Source organism: Pseudorasbora parva, chromosome 20 (assembly GCF_024679245.1).
Source record: "Pseudorasbora parva isolate DD20220531a chromosome 20, ASM2467924v1, whole genome shotgun sequence".
NCBI classification, from domain to species: Eukaryota; Metazoa; Chordata; class Actinopteri; order Cypriniformes; family Gobionidae; genus Pseudorasbora; species Pseudorasbora parva.
Genome location: NC_090191.1, coordinates 37,301,334 through 37,318,865, shown reverse-complemented (window position 1 = coordinate 37,318,865; position 17,532 = coordinate 37,301,334). Strand labels below are relative to the sequence as shown.

The 17,532-nt window shown below is 37.4% G+C and overlaps 1 protein-coding gene across 10 annotated transcripts in view; it reads right to left on the bottom strand.

Annotated features, from left to right (window-relative positions):
* erc1b (ELKS/RAB6-interacting/CAST family member 1b) overlaps nucleotides 1–17,532 on the bottom strand; it is a 225,045-nt gene that overhangs the window by 157,772 nt on the left and 49,741 nt on the right. For all 10 annotated transcript variants that reach the window (XM_067428496.1, XM_067428498.1, XM_067428488.1 and 7 more), the window contains 2 exons: nucleotides 15,585–15,752; nucleotides 380–517 (listed from right to left, as the gene is read on the bottom strand). In XM_067428496.1, coding sequence (XP_067284597.1) covers nucleotides 380–517; nucleotides 15,585–15,752 — 306 coding nt within the window. The remainder of the gene's footprint in view (nucleotides 1–379; nucleotides 518–15,584; nucleotides 15,753–17,532) is intronic.

The following is a 17,532-nucleotide window of genomic DNA, read 5'->3' as shown; positions in this document are numbered from 1 at the left end:
TGAATATTAATATTAATTGAAGTTAGAAAATACTACTACTATCAATAAAGTAATTGTAATATATAATATTTACTAGTAGTATTAGATTATACATTGATATGTACAGTCAAGTGTCAGCATTTTTGTTCGGATCCGGCACTTGCCGCAGTGCTCTAAACTGGCAACGGATGAGAAAAATATAAAACCAGTACTTTGGTTTCAATGAATGCTAAAATAGAAGATAAGCCGGAGTATAACTGACAGGCAAATATTGCTTCAAACACTACATGGCTGAGAATCATGGCAAACTTATACTGCCCATTAATAAACCTAACGGGGTACAACACGACACTGATGGGTTCGGACGGCTGTGAATGAATCTGTGTTCGTGGGTGTCCACCTTCTCAGCCAGGGCCTCCTCCAGCGTGGTGAGGGCCGTGTCCGTGTTTGAAGTGTCTGCCTGCAGGGATTTGACGCGCTCCTTTAGACTGGTCATCTGCTTCTCCTTATCCTTCAGCTGCTCCTGCAGGTTCTCAATCTGCACAAAGAGCGAGAGACAGTTTTACGACATCGAACTGATCCAGACGAAGACATATCTATTAAAGCACAATAAACAACATTTACTCACACTTAAGCTCAGAGTAGACTAAGTGAAGCCATTTTTCATTTTATTTTCAGCACTTCCCCTTACAGCATTCCATATGCAACATTAGCAACGGCGGGAGGGACGGATCGGTTAAAAACAATCTATTTTTTTCACCATTCAGCTGAAAATAAATAATGACCTCATTAGAAGCATATTCCGAACTAATTCTCTTCATAAACTTTCCTTATCTGCGTGCGCGGCTGGCGTGTGCGTGACGCCGGCGCTGATGAATGACACGGGAGAGATGGGCATTTCCACGTTTCGCTCCATTCATCATGTCCCGACAGCTCAATGAAAAGACTGACTGTTCCTGTCCACCGTTTCACATTCAATTAAACGCTGACGGATTTGATAAATAGTTGCCGTTTTTGTTTCTTTTAGCTGCTTTGAAACAACCTGCCGTTGATAGAGCCGCTCTCTGTGAAAACACATTTTATCAGCAGGCCTACCTCAAGTGTTTAGATTAGAAGTTCTTGGGCTGAACAAGATGAAGAGAAAATATATGGTCTTCGATATGAATGTCATTGTTTTAAGATGTACAATCAAATATTCTGAAATGTTGAAAAATATGTTTTGTTGCTATGGTCACAGCCACACAGCCAATGAGAATGAGAGTTATGTCACAAAATAAAATCTATGTATTTACAATATATCAAAAATGTATTGACATTCAAATATATCATAAATAATCTAATAAATCTAATATATAATACAATTCTAATATTATTTTAAAAAGATTGTTATTTCAATAACTAGTAACGAACACAAAGTGCTGGGAATATTACTTGCACATTTTAGTCAGTTACTGATTGCAAATTACTTGACAAAAATTGTAGTTATTAACGTAATGCATTACATTACACATTTAACCCCCCACCCCCCACCCACCCACCCACCCACACACACACACACACACACCAGCTTTTTTGAGAATAGACATAAAAATACAGTATCCAAACATAAATTGCTGTATTTCAAGAATGCTTTGGAATATTGACCTAAGTTTGGCTTTGTTTTAAAGAAGACACGGCTAAAAACAGCTATCATTCACATTCCATTGATTTTTTTTAGGCATTTTCCTGTAACATAGTACTAAATCTCTGTCCAAATATCACTTCTATCAAAACATTCACCAGATATGGAACCGTGAGACTCAGACCTTTCCGATGATATGCGTTTTGTCAAAAAATGAAAAGATTTTGATAATAAAGTAGTTAAAGAAATTGTAGTAATATGAAACATGACAACCCACTAGGGGAGGATTTAGTGTACCGCTTCCATGATAACACAACATCTGATTTGAAAACGGTTTTCACAGAAGGAATTTTGAGTTAGTAAGCTTTCGATTGATACCTAAATTTATGATAATTACTATAATATATGATACGAAAAAAAGAGCGGAAGGCGTCCCGCTAGCGGTGGCTGTCATTTATCACATTAAATATTACATTGTGTCAGGGTTTCCCAGACCGGGGTTTATGAGTTTAATGAAAATTTATTAAGTAATTAAATCATACAAATTTGAATTAAAAATTATTTTAAAGTAAAAGCTATTAAAAAAAGATTTACATTTTTGTCATGTGACACATCAGGGAACTGTAAACTATTTTTTATTTATTAATTATTGACTTAATTTTATTATTGGCCTAACTTATTAACTTGAGAACTATCTCAGAGCATAGTTCAAGTACAGGTCTTTCTTAAAATAATTTACATATTGTGATAAAGTTCATTATTTTCCATAATGTAATGATACAAATTAAACTTTCATATATTTTAGATTCATTGCACACCAACTGAAATATTTCAGGTCTTTTATTGTTTTAATACTGATGATTTTAGCATACAGCTCATGAAAACCCAAAATTCCTATCTAAATAAATTAGCATATCATGAAAAGGTTCTCTAAACGAGCGATTAACCTAATCATCTGAATCAACTAATTAACTCTAAACACCTGCAAAAGATTCCTGAGGCTTTTAAAAACTCCCAGCCTGGTTCATTACTCAAAACCGCAATCATGGGTAAGACTGCCGACCCGACTGCTGTCCAGAAGGCCATCATTGACACCCTCAAGTGAGAGGGTAAGACACAGAAAGAAATTTCTGAACGAATAGGCTGTTCCCAGAGTGCTGTATCAAGGCACCTCAGTGGGAAGTCTGTGGGAAGGAAAAAGTGTGGCAAAAAACGCTGCACAACGAGAAGAGGTGACCGGACCCTGAGGAAGATTGTGGAGAAGGACCGATTCCAGACCTTGGGGGACCCGCGGAAGCAGTGGACTGAGTCTGGAGTAGAAACATCCAGAGCCACCGTGCACAGGCGTGTGCAGGAAATGGGCTACAGGTGCCGCATTCCCCAGGTCAAGACACTTTGGGCTACAGAGAAGCAGCACTGGACTGTTGCTCAGTGGTGCAAAATACTTTTTTTCGGATGAAAGCAAATTTTGCATATCATTCGGAAATCAAGGTGCCAGAGTCTGGAGGAAGACTGGGGAGAAGGAAATGCCAAAACGCCTGAAGTCCAGTGTCAAGTACCCACAGTCAGTGATGGTCTGGGGTGCCATGTCAGCTGCTGGTGTTGGTCCACTGTGTTTTATCAAGGGCAGGGTCAATGCAGCTAGCTATCAGGAGATTTTGGAGCACTTCATGCTTCCATCTGCTGAAAAGCTTTATGGAGATGAAGATTTGGTTTTTCAGCACGACCTGACACCTGCTCACAGTGCCAAAACCACTGCTAAACGGTTTACTGACCATGGTATTACTGTGCTCAACTGGCCTGCCAACTCTCCTGACCTGAACCCCATAGAGAGAATCTGTGGGATATTGTGAAGAGAAAGTTGAGAGACGCAAGACCCAACACTCTGGATGAGCTTAAGGCCGCTATCGAAGCATCCTGGGCCTCCATAACACCTCAGCAGTGCCACAGGCTGATCGCCTCCATGCCACGCCGCATTGAAGCAGTCATTTCTGCAAAAGGATTCCCCATCAAGTATTGAGTGCATAACTGAACATAATTATTTGAAGGTTGACTTTTTTTGTATTAAAAACACTTTTCTTTTATTGGTCGGATGAAATATGCTAATTTTTTTAGATTTGAGAATTTTGGGTTTTCATGAGCTGTATGCCAAAATCATCAGTATTAAAACAATAAAAGACCTGAAATATTTCAGTTGGTGTGCAATGAATCTAAAATATATGAAAGTTAATTTTTTATCATTACATTATAGAAAATAATGAACTTTATCACAATATGCAAATTTTTTGAGAAGGACCTGTATATATATTATGTGAAAGAGATTCAGCTGACAAAAAAGTGAAATCCCTGCATAGCATGTCAATATGAAACGGCGTGAATTTGCATATTTTAATGCATTTAAAAGGCAAAAGCCTTCCATATGTAATTGAACATGATTAAATGACTCATTGAGTTATACGTTTCAATAATAATTAATGTGTCCACCAGATGATTAGATATGCAATGTTGAGGGATGTTAAGGTTTTCAGTGGCTGGTATGTGTGCGCAAATCCACAAACCTGAAGACCTTCCGAATGCATACAAGCAGTATATGATTTAAAAGATAAAAAAGTAGTAGTAGAGAGGAATGATTTATGAATATGCATGTAATCATGTAATCATTAAAAAAGTAACTGTAGTCTGATAATAAGTATTTAAAAATATAATATAATCTAATTACAAGTGCATAATGCAGACTGTATGCAATATATTACTACTCAATGTGAGATTATTGTTTTTAATAAATCACTTTTGTAACTAACATTACTGTAAACAAAGAAAAATTACCAAAAATCTTTCTTTGGACCCCATCTCTCACATCTTTCCCCCTTTATAGTTTGTTTTCATACTATTTCAAGTCTTTAAGGCCATAACGATAGAAGAAGCAGAACCATTTCTTATTCAGTTCCCAGAAAGGAGTGAGAGAAGAAAGCTGTGAGAGCAGCGTAATCTGGTTTTTCAAACCAGACCACTGAGAGAGATAAAGCGTTGTCGACTTATGAATTTAATTAAAAGGCTGAATGTTTTGGCAAAAGCGATTACAAAGATAACAAATGTAGGCAGAGGGAAAAGTGAGAAGAAACCCTATAATGAATTTGCCCTGGTTAAAAAAAAGATGTCGAGGTTAGTCTCAGCTAGTTTTAAGCGAAAAGCTGAGCGGGAAAAAAAATAGGTGGTGTTGATTTGTAAAGTTACGTGGAATTGTGGCAGATTTTTTTTTTTGTGGAAGACACAACGGGAGTAGTGTGTAAATGCATGTCCAATACGCATGATTAAACATCTTCAGCCCCTCATTAATCAAACACACACCTGACAGCACCACCTGTCCGATGACACACACTTTCAAACGTCTGAACCCATCACATACACTTCTCTTCACTTTGATACTGTCTTTGGTCGCCCTGTTGTGTACCAAACTCTGATTAGCTCCTCTGCCACATTACCCAGTCTTGGGTTATCCCGTACAGCTTTGGTCTGCGCACACCAAACGCTCATGAATATTTCATAGCGCTCATATTATGCATGTGCAGAGTCATATGATAACTGCAATTATATTTTGGAAAACAATCAGTGCATTGAGTAGAAAACTGCAATCCTGTCTCAGGCTAATGGAGGAAAAATGCCTTCATCTTCCTCACAGACATGCAGAACTAGATTAGGAGGGATCCATGTCAGGCCAAATGATGATTACGTTCAAATAGGAGCCTATTAAAGGAGAGAAAGTCCATGTTGGGATTTTGGGAGCAGGTTTAATCCGGAATTGGATGACCTGCTAACTAAAACTGAGAGAAGAGCGGTCTGTATGTAGTGTAGATGGACACACTCACACACACACACGTCTCTGCCTCGTTTATGGTTTCATGTGTGAGCGAATAACAGACAAGACAATAAGAGCAGCCTCTTGTCACAGAGATCCAAACGCATGGAGACTTAAAGGGATTTGTGTGTATGTGTGTGTGTTTGTGAGAGAGAGGGAGCGAGAGAGAGGGATGGGGGGGGTTTCTGAATTATTAAAGAGTGTTTTGTTTCACTTAGTGATCTGCTGCTTGTCAGTGTGGTGTGAGCTCTGGAAACAGACAGAGAGGCACACGACACACAACAAGACAACATGCGCGGGCACACACACACGCGCGCGCACAGAGTGAAAAGATTTGAGCGTTTACAGTGGGTTGCATCAGAATTGTATGCAATGTGCAAGCCGAACAAAACAACATGTCAAACCCACAGAGTGGAGCAACGGGAGGGGAGATTTTTTCTGAAGACTTTCAGCAGATGGGTATTAGCAAGCGGCAATGTAAGGGAAAGTGGTTGCAATATATTTCTCGCGGAATACTTGATTCCGATTGATCAAACATGCCGTTCTGAGATCAAATATTTCTGTATACACTGCAAAGGCCATTCACACCACGGACAATAACTATAAAGATATTGTACTAAAATATTTCTACATTTGAAAGAATAGCAGAGTCCATACACAGAGGAACAATATAGTTTAATAATTAATTTCAGAATGAATTTTCCACAATAATTTTCCATCTTTATTCTGACTATGTGTCTGGGCAGCTCGTCTAAGGTTTGTCAGTAAACAGGCACTTTTATGATTGGCTAACATCCTTGCAAAGGAAACAGTATCAATTAGGCCTGTAGCTCAAATTTTTTTCCCGGCCGCGATAATTGCCATTTGCATGCTTTTTTGTTTTCCTCGTCTCTCTCGTTGACTGCGCGCGCTTCGTCCAGACCGGGTGCAGTGTGATGAGACATCATTCTCGGCCAGCAAATTCATCTGGAACTCGTGGCTCTTCGGTTGTGGAGCCACACGTAAAGTTACGAAATTTGACGTGCACAACGGCAAGCGAAATGGGGTCTCGCGCACTCCGCGTCAAGGTCATTTTTGCCGCTCACACCCTCGCGCTCGAGCGGACGCGTCGTGTAGAAACGAGGCTTAAAGCTACACTGAAGTTTGATAAACGCAAGTTAATTCTTCACTTCAATCTTTGTGTGCTAAAAAGGCACATAAGTTCCTGTAGAGATCGCAATACACATTCTCCTTTTTTCGCCAAATAAATGAAAAGCATGTCATCAATTTCTTCTCTTTTGCTGTATCAAAATATCACTTTCCTCAGAGATTGTCAAGTTCAGTTTGTGCATGATTAGGCTATGATATAAAAAAAAAATTTAATACTATATCTTAAATTGTGGATAATTAATATATCATATGCTGAAGTACATTTCTGGATTAAAAGAAAAAAAACAACAAGAACCATACAGAACGGAAAACCGTGACCCTAAAACCGTTATACGAACCGAACCGTAGGTTTTGTGAACCGTGCCGCCCCTAATATGCACCTAAAACACAATCATCCGTTGCAGTTTTCATTCATTTTATTTATTGTTTTTGGTACTTATTTAAATGCATTTTTTTAAACAGATAAGAGTCCATGCTTTTATTGTTTTTGGTTGTTTTGTTCATTTAGTGTGGTTATTTAAAATGTTTTCCATTTTTAGTGTTAAATAGTCTTTAGAAATTAAAGTTTATTGATCTTTGAAAAGGTGTACCTGCATTTTTATGCCATTATCATTATTTTAGATGAAAATGGTCTCAGAACGATAATATTATCGTTTATCGCAATCATTTCTTGGCCAATTTATCGTCCAGCAAAATTTGTTATCGTGACAGGCCTAGTATCAATGTCCACTCGCTATTTAAGTGAGTAAGTGTTTTGAAAACATCATCCATCTAAAACCGTCATTTACAGACAAAGACTTATGAAATCAATTGCTTACGGTTTGTGATGCAGCTGCTGTCCAGTACAGTCCGCTTCGTCGTTTTTTAACAAACGTTTATTTGCAGAACTCTCCATTAAAACCGTGCATTGTTTACAAAGCAAAATGCTCCGAACAAACATATATGAGTGCTGAACTAATCCCCATATTAATAATGAAATTTAGAAAATATGATAGTCATTTCATGTAATAAAATATGATTTAATGTTACTACTGTAAATCTTTATTAAAGTATTATGGGATCTCTTTTATCAATCAAAATTAACAGAAAATAGTGCAAACTTTGATATAGTGATTATTTAAACAATTATTAACTTAGACATTGTTAAAAACATTAATTTAGCTAAAGTATTTATACTTTTGCCCCATGCTGGTTTTGCCCCATGTTCGGGGTAAAAAGCCCACCTTGTCACCTTAGATTTTAATACAAATTGTATACAAAATAAAAGCACTTATTTATTGATGTAATGATTTATTTTCACACAAAATCTGTTGCTCTATAAATGTTCAATACATATATATATAGTTTTTCGGCAATCATACACTAGGGAAATAGTGAAAAGCAATTTTTTTTCTTAAGGGGTGCCTTTAGCCCCGTTGCACCCTAATCCTTTGCAAACAAACAGTTTAAACTGGACACGTCAAAGCGAAGGTTCATTCACTCTTCATTTTTTATGTTGTCAGAAGACTCAAGGTTGTGGAATATGTCAGACACTGAACACGCTTCCATATACTGTATCCAGTGTCGACAGCATCAGTGATTATAACGGGTTCAATTTGCTTTTGACACAACGCTCACATCTAGTGTAAGCAAATGTCAGCCATTATGTGACTGAACACCAGTGGGCGTGGCCTATGGTGCGATAATGTATGACTATTCGTTGATGTCTTGTTCAGGAGGCGAGCATATGCAAATGTATTTGCCTCTGTCATGTCACGAATCTGGCCTTATCAAAACTAGCCATTATTGGAGCTTGATCAAATAAGTGCTTTGTTTATAATGAGGAGGATGTTTTAATCTATGTTTTAATGATACAAACAACAATCTCTTTTAAATGTCATGAACTCTTTAATAGCAATTAAAAAAAAAAAAAAAGTTTCAAAGCAAATCCAACACCAAAAAAAATTTTCAGTGTAAATGAACCTTTTCATAATTTCCTAGAGATCTCATATACCACTTTTTGCTCGAATCAAAATAATTTAAACTCAAACTCTTCATTTATTTATTTAAAAAAAAAAATAAGTAGCCAATTTGCTTTGGGGTCTTGATCAAACTGTCAGGATCTATTTTGCAACATAACACGTGAATGTCATGTATGAGACGTTTTTTGAAAAGGAATGGGTGGTGTCGAACACACACGCTGCTCAGTAATGCAAATGTGTGTCAGGAGTTTGGCACCTGAGTGGGTGAGACCTGACAGGTAAGTGGCATGACGCCAGTCTTTGTGTCTGCAAACTCCCACACACAGAAATAGATTTTCCTTAATTTTTCAAAATTGTCAAAATTCATATTCCAGCTTTGATCACCATATGTTAGGGGTGGCACTGAACTAGTCCATTAGTTCTGGCAGTAGTCGACATGTCAGGTCTGTGCCGACTAGTTGTGGATCACATGACTTCAGTTGCACTGCTTTGATACAAAGTGACAGCAGGAGGAAAATTACAGTGTGTAACTGCGTCTCATTAGCTTTATATAGTAAATTGCAACGGACACATATATTTGGAATTATGCAAAAGTTCAAGGTGGTCAGAGCTTTACCAGTTGTAGCTGAAGCTCTTTAAAGGGCATGAATTTCAAGACGCACAGTAATTCATCTGAAAGAGTTTCATTGCTAGTACACTGTAAGCATGTAAGCTTTCCTTTATAGCAGCACTACTGCTACAAATATCACAGTTAAAGCCATTCACAAAAATTATTATTTACAATAATTATTAAATTTATAGCAATTACTGTTACCTGATTTGTTTTTTTAGTAGGCATAAACAACTGCAATTAAAGTTTCTGTTTCTGGACAGTAAGATTGTATTCATTTGTTTGTTTGTTTGTTTGTCAGAAATTAATACCTTTATTTCAGAAAGAAACATGTAATTGATCCAAAATGGAAGTGAAGACATTTATAATGTTACAAAATATTTATATTTCAGATAAATGCTATTCTTTTGAACGTTCTATGAAATCTTGGAGAAAAAAATCTCACTGTTTCCACAAAAATAAAATAAAATAAAAATATTAATAATAATAATAATAAGGCAAAATATATAAAAAAAAAACATAGAATATTTTCTGAAGGATCATGCAACACTCAAGACTGGAGTAATGCTGCTGACAATTCAGCTTTGAATCAGGAATAAATCACATTTTAAAATATATTAAAATAGAAAATTAAAACTTTAAAATTGTATGTGTTTGTAAATATACGTGCATCAAATAAATGCCTTGGTGAGCATGAGAGACATCTATTAAAACATTTTTTAAAATCTTACTGAGACGATTTAAACAATAGTGTATAATCTTTATTTATATTTGTGTACAATATCAATTAATTAAATTACACATAATATTATAAAAATCTAAATAACAAATAAGGGGCCTGCAATTGCAATAAAATATACTGTATCAAATTTCAGCAAGTACAGTATTACCATTCAAATTTTAATTTAATTGTAAATTGTTTTATTTGCATTTTTATAATGTGTAAAACAAACATGTTTCAAGTACTTTGAAATTGAAAAGTCTGAGAAACAGGGTGAGCGAAAGGAGGGGGGAGGAGGATGTGGCGATTAATTAGAGACTTCTGTAGAACTTCTTTCCCCCAATTAAGTCGAAAGCAGAGAGGATCTTTCTCTCGCTCTCTATCAGACCGTTAGGGGCTTAAGACTCTCGCCCTTTTGATGTGGGCTTTATCATTATTTTAACACAAGGCACTTATTAGCATGTGCTCTCTCTATCTTTCGCTCTCCCTCTCTCTACCTCTCTCTCCCTCTCTCTCCCTCTCTCTCGAAGGATAGTAACAAACAATGTAAGAGGCTCTTTCTCAGCAAGAAGATCACAACTCAGGCCTGACACGCTCTGTTTAAGAGGCTTTCCTTTTGGTGCTAAGCCTGTTAGCCTTCTTCAACCCCTTAGCCGTCTAAAAAACTTGGTGGTGTGTGGGGGGGTGCACACAAACGTTCTGCGTTCTGCGTCCTGAACCAGCCTATAAAAGTGTAGCAAATTGGAAGTTCTTCATCCACGGGGCGGTTCAGGGGTTAGTGAATGTTCAGGGTTTACACCAAACCCTCTGTGAATGTCAATGTGAATGTGCACGGGGACATCCTTTGATGACATCCTTTGATGAAATACTGGAAATATGAGACACTTGATCATACTGTTGAAATGTTACTTGTGCGGTGAGTCATTGTTAATGGAGTAAAAACTCTCGATATTACTGGAGTGAAAACGAAAAATGATTCAATCGAAAAATGCTGTATGGACTTGAAAAATAAAACAAAAATGCCTCCTTTGGTTTGCAAAAGTTGAAATGTAGAAATGTTTTTGAATTAATGTTGACACTTTACTTAAAACCTTTATGTATAATGCATCAGAGTCATAATATTTGCAGATTCCTTTCCTTGTTACATCTTAAATTAATTGTTAATCATGTGTTACATGCATTATACTTTATGAAGGTGTGTACAATAAATATGAACATTTATTATAATGAATTATAACTGTGGTAATAAAAAAATACTTTTAGAATGAATTATATAAATAAAGGATGAAAAATGAAAGACTACATTAAAAACTAACATTGTGAAATATTACAACAAGGGTTTTTTATTTTACATATGCAGCCATTACTCCAGAGTCTTCAGTGTCACATGATCCTTCAGCAATCCTTCTAATATGCTAATCTGCAGCTCAAATGATCATCAATGTTGAAAACAGTCACTTTGATCAACTTAATGCATTCTTACTGAATAAACGTATTTTATTTCTTTAAAAAAAAAAAAAAGAATCTCTTGAACGGTAGTGCAGTCCAATGCACACTGTACTTTGATGACAGTTTTATGTCATCGAGGTGTCTAGTTTGTTCAAAAGTTTGCGCGTTGAATGTTTCTTCTAAGAGAAATATAGTTGCTGGATTTGCTAAAGTTCATGAGGCTCATGACATGTTTCATGTTTCTTAATAAAAGAGTTTTGCAAGAACCTCAGTGTCCTGGATTGTGTTTCAAAGGCTGCCAACAAATTCCTTGAGCAACGCTGAATATTGGGTGTTTATTACATCCGAATGGAGCGAAAGTCTGACCACAAAGTCAACAAACAGGTTTAGTCTCTTCGTCTGCAGAAGAGGATATATGCGCTGTAAACATTTTGTTTCAACAAGCCGATAGTCTAAAGCCTTATTGCAATTCTAAATGGAATTAATAATGATAAAAATCTCCAGACGTGGAAACTTTATGGTCAGAAAAATCCCAGAAGCCCACCCCTAGCTCTGCCCGTGTTCATCCACAAGACAAAGTGTCTCTGACGACCCACTCATGCCAAAGAGAGCTGCTCTTCATCAAGACGTTCGACTCGAGTTTACATACTTGAGCGAGTTTTGCTGAACTGTGTCTTGTATTCCGCCCTCATCGCATTAACAAATGTTATTTTCTGCAGCCTGTCCTGCCGTGAACTTGCGAAAGAATTCCCGTCCAAACCGCTGTTTTCAATATTTAGTTCGGCCGCTTCCACTGCGGATCTGTCTGCCACCTTATCTGACAGTTGCAAATTAAATTATCGTTATTTTCCAGGCTGTTAAAGGGTAAGTGTTCATTTAAGCACAAAACACTGAATATAAACAAAGAAAGAAAAGTGCGGCGGCTGCTGCTGGAAGAGGTGTTTTGCTCCGTTCAGCATGCACTCGCTCACATCCGCGCAGGCAAACGGTGCCACTAAGAAGGCAGAGAGCTCCGCACTTGAACCGGAGCCGCTGGGAAAACAATTACAAAGCCAAACAGCTTCGAGAGGGAGAAAAAATTATGTTCAGACATTAAAGGAGAGTGCGAGAAAAAAGAAACGAGCCCAGGCAAGGCCTCCTCTGAGAACTAATGCATACACATCACAGGACATTGTGTATCTATTAATTTACTCGCTTATATACACAGACACACACACACAGTCTAGGAAAGCTCATTTCATACGCGCAAATGTAACGCCGTTGTGTGTTGTTTGAAAAAAAACTAAACAGTGTAGCTTTTTATGGGACATATTCTACACTTTTTAGCATTTTATTTTCCCCTAAAGTCTGCTTGTGATGATAGTAAAGATTTTGAACATCAAAACCGACAATTGTTTTATTTTTTACATATTTTCTACTCTCACTAACATTTGGAAATAAACAGGCTGTTTTTGATACTTAATCTCAATTTAGAACTCATGCAAATGAGCTCTGCTATGATTGGCTAACACATTGCACACATCATTCATCAGGGCAGGTCATAAATATGCATTCTTATGTAAATGTAGGCAGTCTTATGTTAATGAGCGGATGGTTGTGATGGAAAAATCATGATTAGTTCTATCACCTACTTTTCAAACTTTGTGAACCGAAAAAGTTTAGTCAACATTACAAACTATATAATCTATATAGAAACTATATATACTATGCAATGTGATGATATTGTCCATGATATGTCCTATAGACTGTGTAAAAGATGACCCATGTGTCTCCTTTAAAAATATCCCAGAAATAGCTGTTGGACGTTATATCATTTGGAGCTCAAGTAGTGAGCTGCGGTATCACGGTACCGCCCACACTCCCGCAGACTCAATCGTGAGCACAGATGTAAATCATGAAGTTAATCATGACCCTATTTTACATTATTTGAAGTGTATTAGGATTCTTTTTAGAAGGCTAATTTGCTAAGCTTAAATAGTAGTTAGATGCTATTTATACCACCTTACCCTAACGATAAACACTTTATTGTTAAACACACATTAGATACTTTATTTCCACTTTTAGTTTTTTTTTTTCTTAGTTTTTATTTAAAATAATATATTGGCCTTTTCAATCTGATTTGTGATAGGAAAAAGGAGTAGATCAAGTTCGACAAAAGCCGGATTTGAACTCGGTCGATTTGAATCAAAATGTTCTGCCACATGCCTTACCCCTACACTATTACTAATGTTAAGTGTCCAGCATCTTCTGTAATTTTGTCTGGCCCAACCGGACATCAGTAGGCGGAGTTAATGTAAATAGCCTCTGCCAACAAGAGTTTGGCTCACATCCCATTTGTTTGCATGGCGAGGGCTGGTTTATGACCCATGCGGCAGCCAGCCACCAGGGGGGCCGATCGAGACATGTTGGCTTCACATTTCAGATTTCTAAAAATGTGAAATGATACGCATGTGCTAGATTTTCCTAGCTGGATGTAATGCTGCTTCCTCTACAGCCTCTCGTTTTCTCCTGTTTGACCTGTGCATTGAATGGTGTCCTGTTGAGCAGCCCCATGCATACCTTCATAGCAGTCTCAATGTGTTATGGCCATTAGGAACAACTCTAGGGCAATACAGAACAGCTCAGGCACTATAATGGAAATTAAATGTTTCTCTTTCTGTGGCTTGGGAGAGCACTTGGCTTCAAAAAAAGAAGTTCATTGTGCCCCCGATGACTCTGAGAGGCTTTCAGACTCAAACTGTGAAGAGAAGCAAAGCGGTTGAGGCGAAAAGAGAAAGAAAACAGCCAAAAACAGAACCAGAAACGATTACGAGAAATATCCGACAATGATAAGAAAGTGTCAGATCTTCATATTTGAGACGCTCTCAAATTAAACCTGGGCTTTTTTTAAAACACAAGCATGACTTTATGACTCTAACCTGTTTATAAGTGATGTAAATAGAGCTCTCTTATTTTATACCAAACATTACTTTAATAAACATGGAAGCACACAAAAAACTACTTATAATATTCACAAAATTGGACATTGGATTATGAATATAACAATAATAAGAAAGAAGCTTGAAAAAGCAAGCATTTGCCATTAAAAGCGATATCCTGAGGTCTGAATTACATTTAACTATTTGCAACCTTAAAAGGTCTTTCGGGATAGCGAATATCAGTCAAAGGCCACACTTCCTGTAAACTATGAATGTAATTCAAAGGGGTACAGCTATTAGCCATTAAAGCAAACATACTTTCAGCTCTACTTTATAGCAAATGATCCATGTGCTTTTTGGGGAAACTTAGTCGTAAAATAACATATGACACAAGTTACAGCGAACTTAGGAGCATGATTTGCAACATTATCCCTGGAATGTCCATTAGAGAGATGCACAACTTCCTGTTTTCCCAATAAAGGTGAGCTCACTGTGGGTTTTGTGCACTCAGACTATCCCTAAGTCAAGATAAATGAGGCAGCGGACGGGGGGCTTGTTTGCACAGCCTATGATCTCAGCACAGAAGAACTGAAACTGATAGTCGGATGTGACCGCCGAAGCATTGCCTCATGGGAGGACTGGCCACGGCCAGTCGGGTCACCATGGAAACATCCTCTGACAGGCTCAAAGAGAACGGCACGACAAGCTCGAAACATGTCAGTGATAGCTTTGACTTGTGTGCCGATTGCTGTCAAAGTTTGTATATTGTGGAATGAAGTTCAAAGCTGCACCCTAAACGCTGCCGATGAAAAGCGATGTCGGCGGTAACGGCGAAAGCTACGGCTTTGTGTGTATCCAACGTGCATTTGAGGTAGAAGCAAACAGCTGTTGCATGGATATGAAAGATGCAGAACAGACATATAAACCCTGGCGCCCGCTGTTAGCCTGAGGTTAACGGCCTGTGTGTGTCATTTCTGAGAATAGGAGACTCCGTCGCCATCACAAACACAACTTTTCCCTACTTTTAGAAATCATAAATTTACACAGAGGGATATTTGGTGAGGCTGGTTTCGTGCATTTCGCCAGAACTCATTAAACGTGGCCTGACAGTGCCATCTATGTTCAGGAGGAGGAAATGACATGCAGTTGAAGGCCGCGTCGATGTTTACGAATACACTACCGCAATAGTTCTGCTGGGATCCATGAAAAGGTGGGATCTTTGTGTTGAACACAAGAGTTTTATTTTGCAGCAGGAAACCATCGAAACTCAATTTTTTACAATTTTGGAACGGTTTTATTGTAAAACGCCACGGACTTTACCTTCTTCTGCAGCACGTTGACCTTGCGTTCCTTGACGTCAAGCATGTCTTTGAGGTCGTGAATTTCTCCGTTGAGCGTTCCCTTCTCCTCGGACATTTCCTGAATCTGCTTGCTCTTTTTATTAAGTGTGGTCTCCTTCTCTTCCAGACGTAAACGTAGAGCGTCGACCTGAAATGCACACAGGCACAAAATTCATACAGATGCATGAACTGACGTTTAATGTACATTAAAGTACTATAATTCATGACAATGTGCAGGAACACACTGATACTTGGCCAGTCAGGGCACATTAACCGTCAGCTAAACTCCATGAATCACATGCTGGCACTGGTAACACTGGATTATGATACAAAGTGTGATGATAGACTAACTACAGAATTAAAAGCACACACAAAGAAGCCATTCATGCCCCAGCAACTTCACAACAGCCAGTGACATGTTTGATACAACAGTGTCCCCTGATGGTCAGGCAGGAAAACTGCAGTAAATACAATGCTTTTTCCAACAAAAAAGACAAGAAAAATAATTTTTATATTTTTATATATATATAAAAAGGTTTGTTAATATTATGTATTCTCAGCCTGTAAAGACCTTAACAAAATTACCTTAAGGGAGATTTAAAAAAAACTTTTCATTGTTCAGAATATCACATACATATACACACACACAGTTTTGTGATGACTTTATAAATCTATAGTAGTATGGTATATTTAGTATTGCTAATAAATTAATTGGTGTGTCTGTTGATCGTATAGATGTTTTATGCCTTTTTTGTGATGTACACAGAGTTGGGGGAAGTTACTTTTTAAAGTAATGTGTTACAATATTGTGTTACTCCCTAAAAAGTAGCTAATGACTTTTTATGGAAATTAATAAATTACATTACTTATGCATTACTATTTATTATCTGGCCTGGGCTTATTTGTTTTTTTAAATAACAAAAAAAGGTTTTTTTTTTTACATATTTTTGACAAATGTAAAGGCCTTTTCACACCAAAAGCTAAATGAATAAGCCTTAGGCTGAAGGAAATGCAAAATCACGCCTGTAGAGTCAATGAAATCCGCGCATTAATATAGAACATTGATTAAAATGACTTGGAAATACCTGTGCAATAAACGGTTTTATTGCACACCTTTCAGCCAATCAGAATAAATATTCAGACAGACCATGGTATATGTGTTATTTAACATTTACTGAACATATATTTGTGCAAGTGAGACGAGTAAATGCACGCTCACATTTAGTCTATATCTACAATAAATCATATTTACACGGCGCGCACACTGCCTCTGCACTTACTCCTGTTTTCTCTCAACATAGGAAAAGGAGAGGTGTCAGTCAAAAAAGAGGGGGGGGGGGGGGATTTACTAGCATTACTTATTTGAAAGTTATTATAAAATCTAAGATATTTTGTTTTAAATTTAAAAGTTAAACATTAATAGATACTTGGGGGGAAAAAGTTAATCTGATGTGTGACACTGGATGCACAGAACACCGTTTCTGTGAATTATGCTTTGAATTGTTCTTCAATTTCTTTTCACTCTTTTTGTATAAGTTTTAAAAACTTTTATTTAGATCAATTTTATTTATTTATTTTTCCAAGGTGTACGTAAAAGCCTGGAAAGCATACATTTAAAATCCCCTAATCCTGATATCCATTACAGTAGTTATCCAGGATAAGATATATAATTATTTAGCTGGATAACTAGATATTGTTAGCCTGACAAGCCAGACCCACATCAAGATGTTTGGTCTGGAAACTCACCATTGACAGGGCTCAATCCGAGGGGCGGGATAAACGGTTGTCTTTCAAACTCTCTCTGCACGCGATAGGAAAGAGCTACCAGTGCTACAACCAACCAGAGCAATGAAGGTGAAGCAGAGCTCGTTCTTTGTTCTTTTCTCAGAGAAAAGCTTAATTCCAAGTCTTCCAGAGTCGCGGTCAAA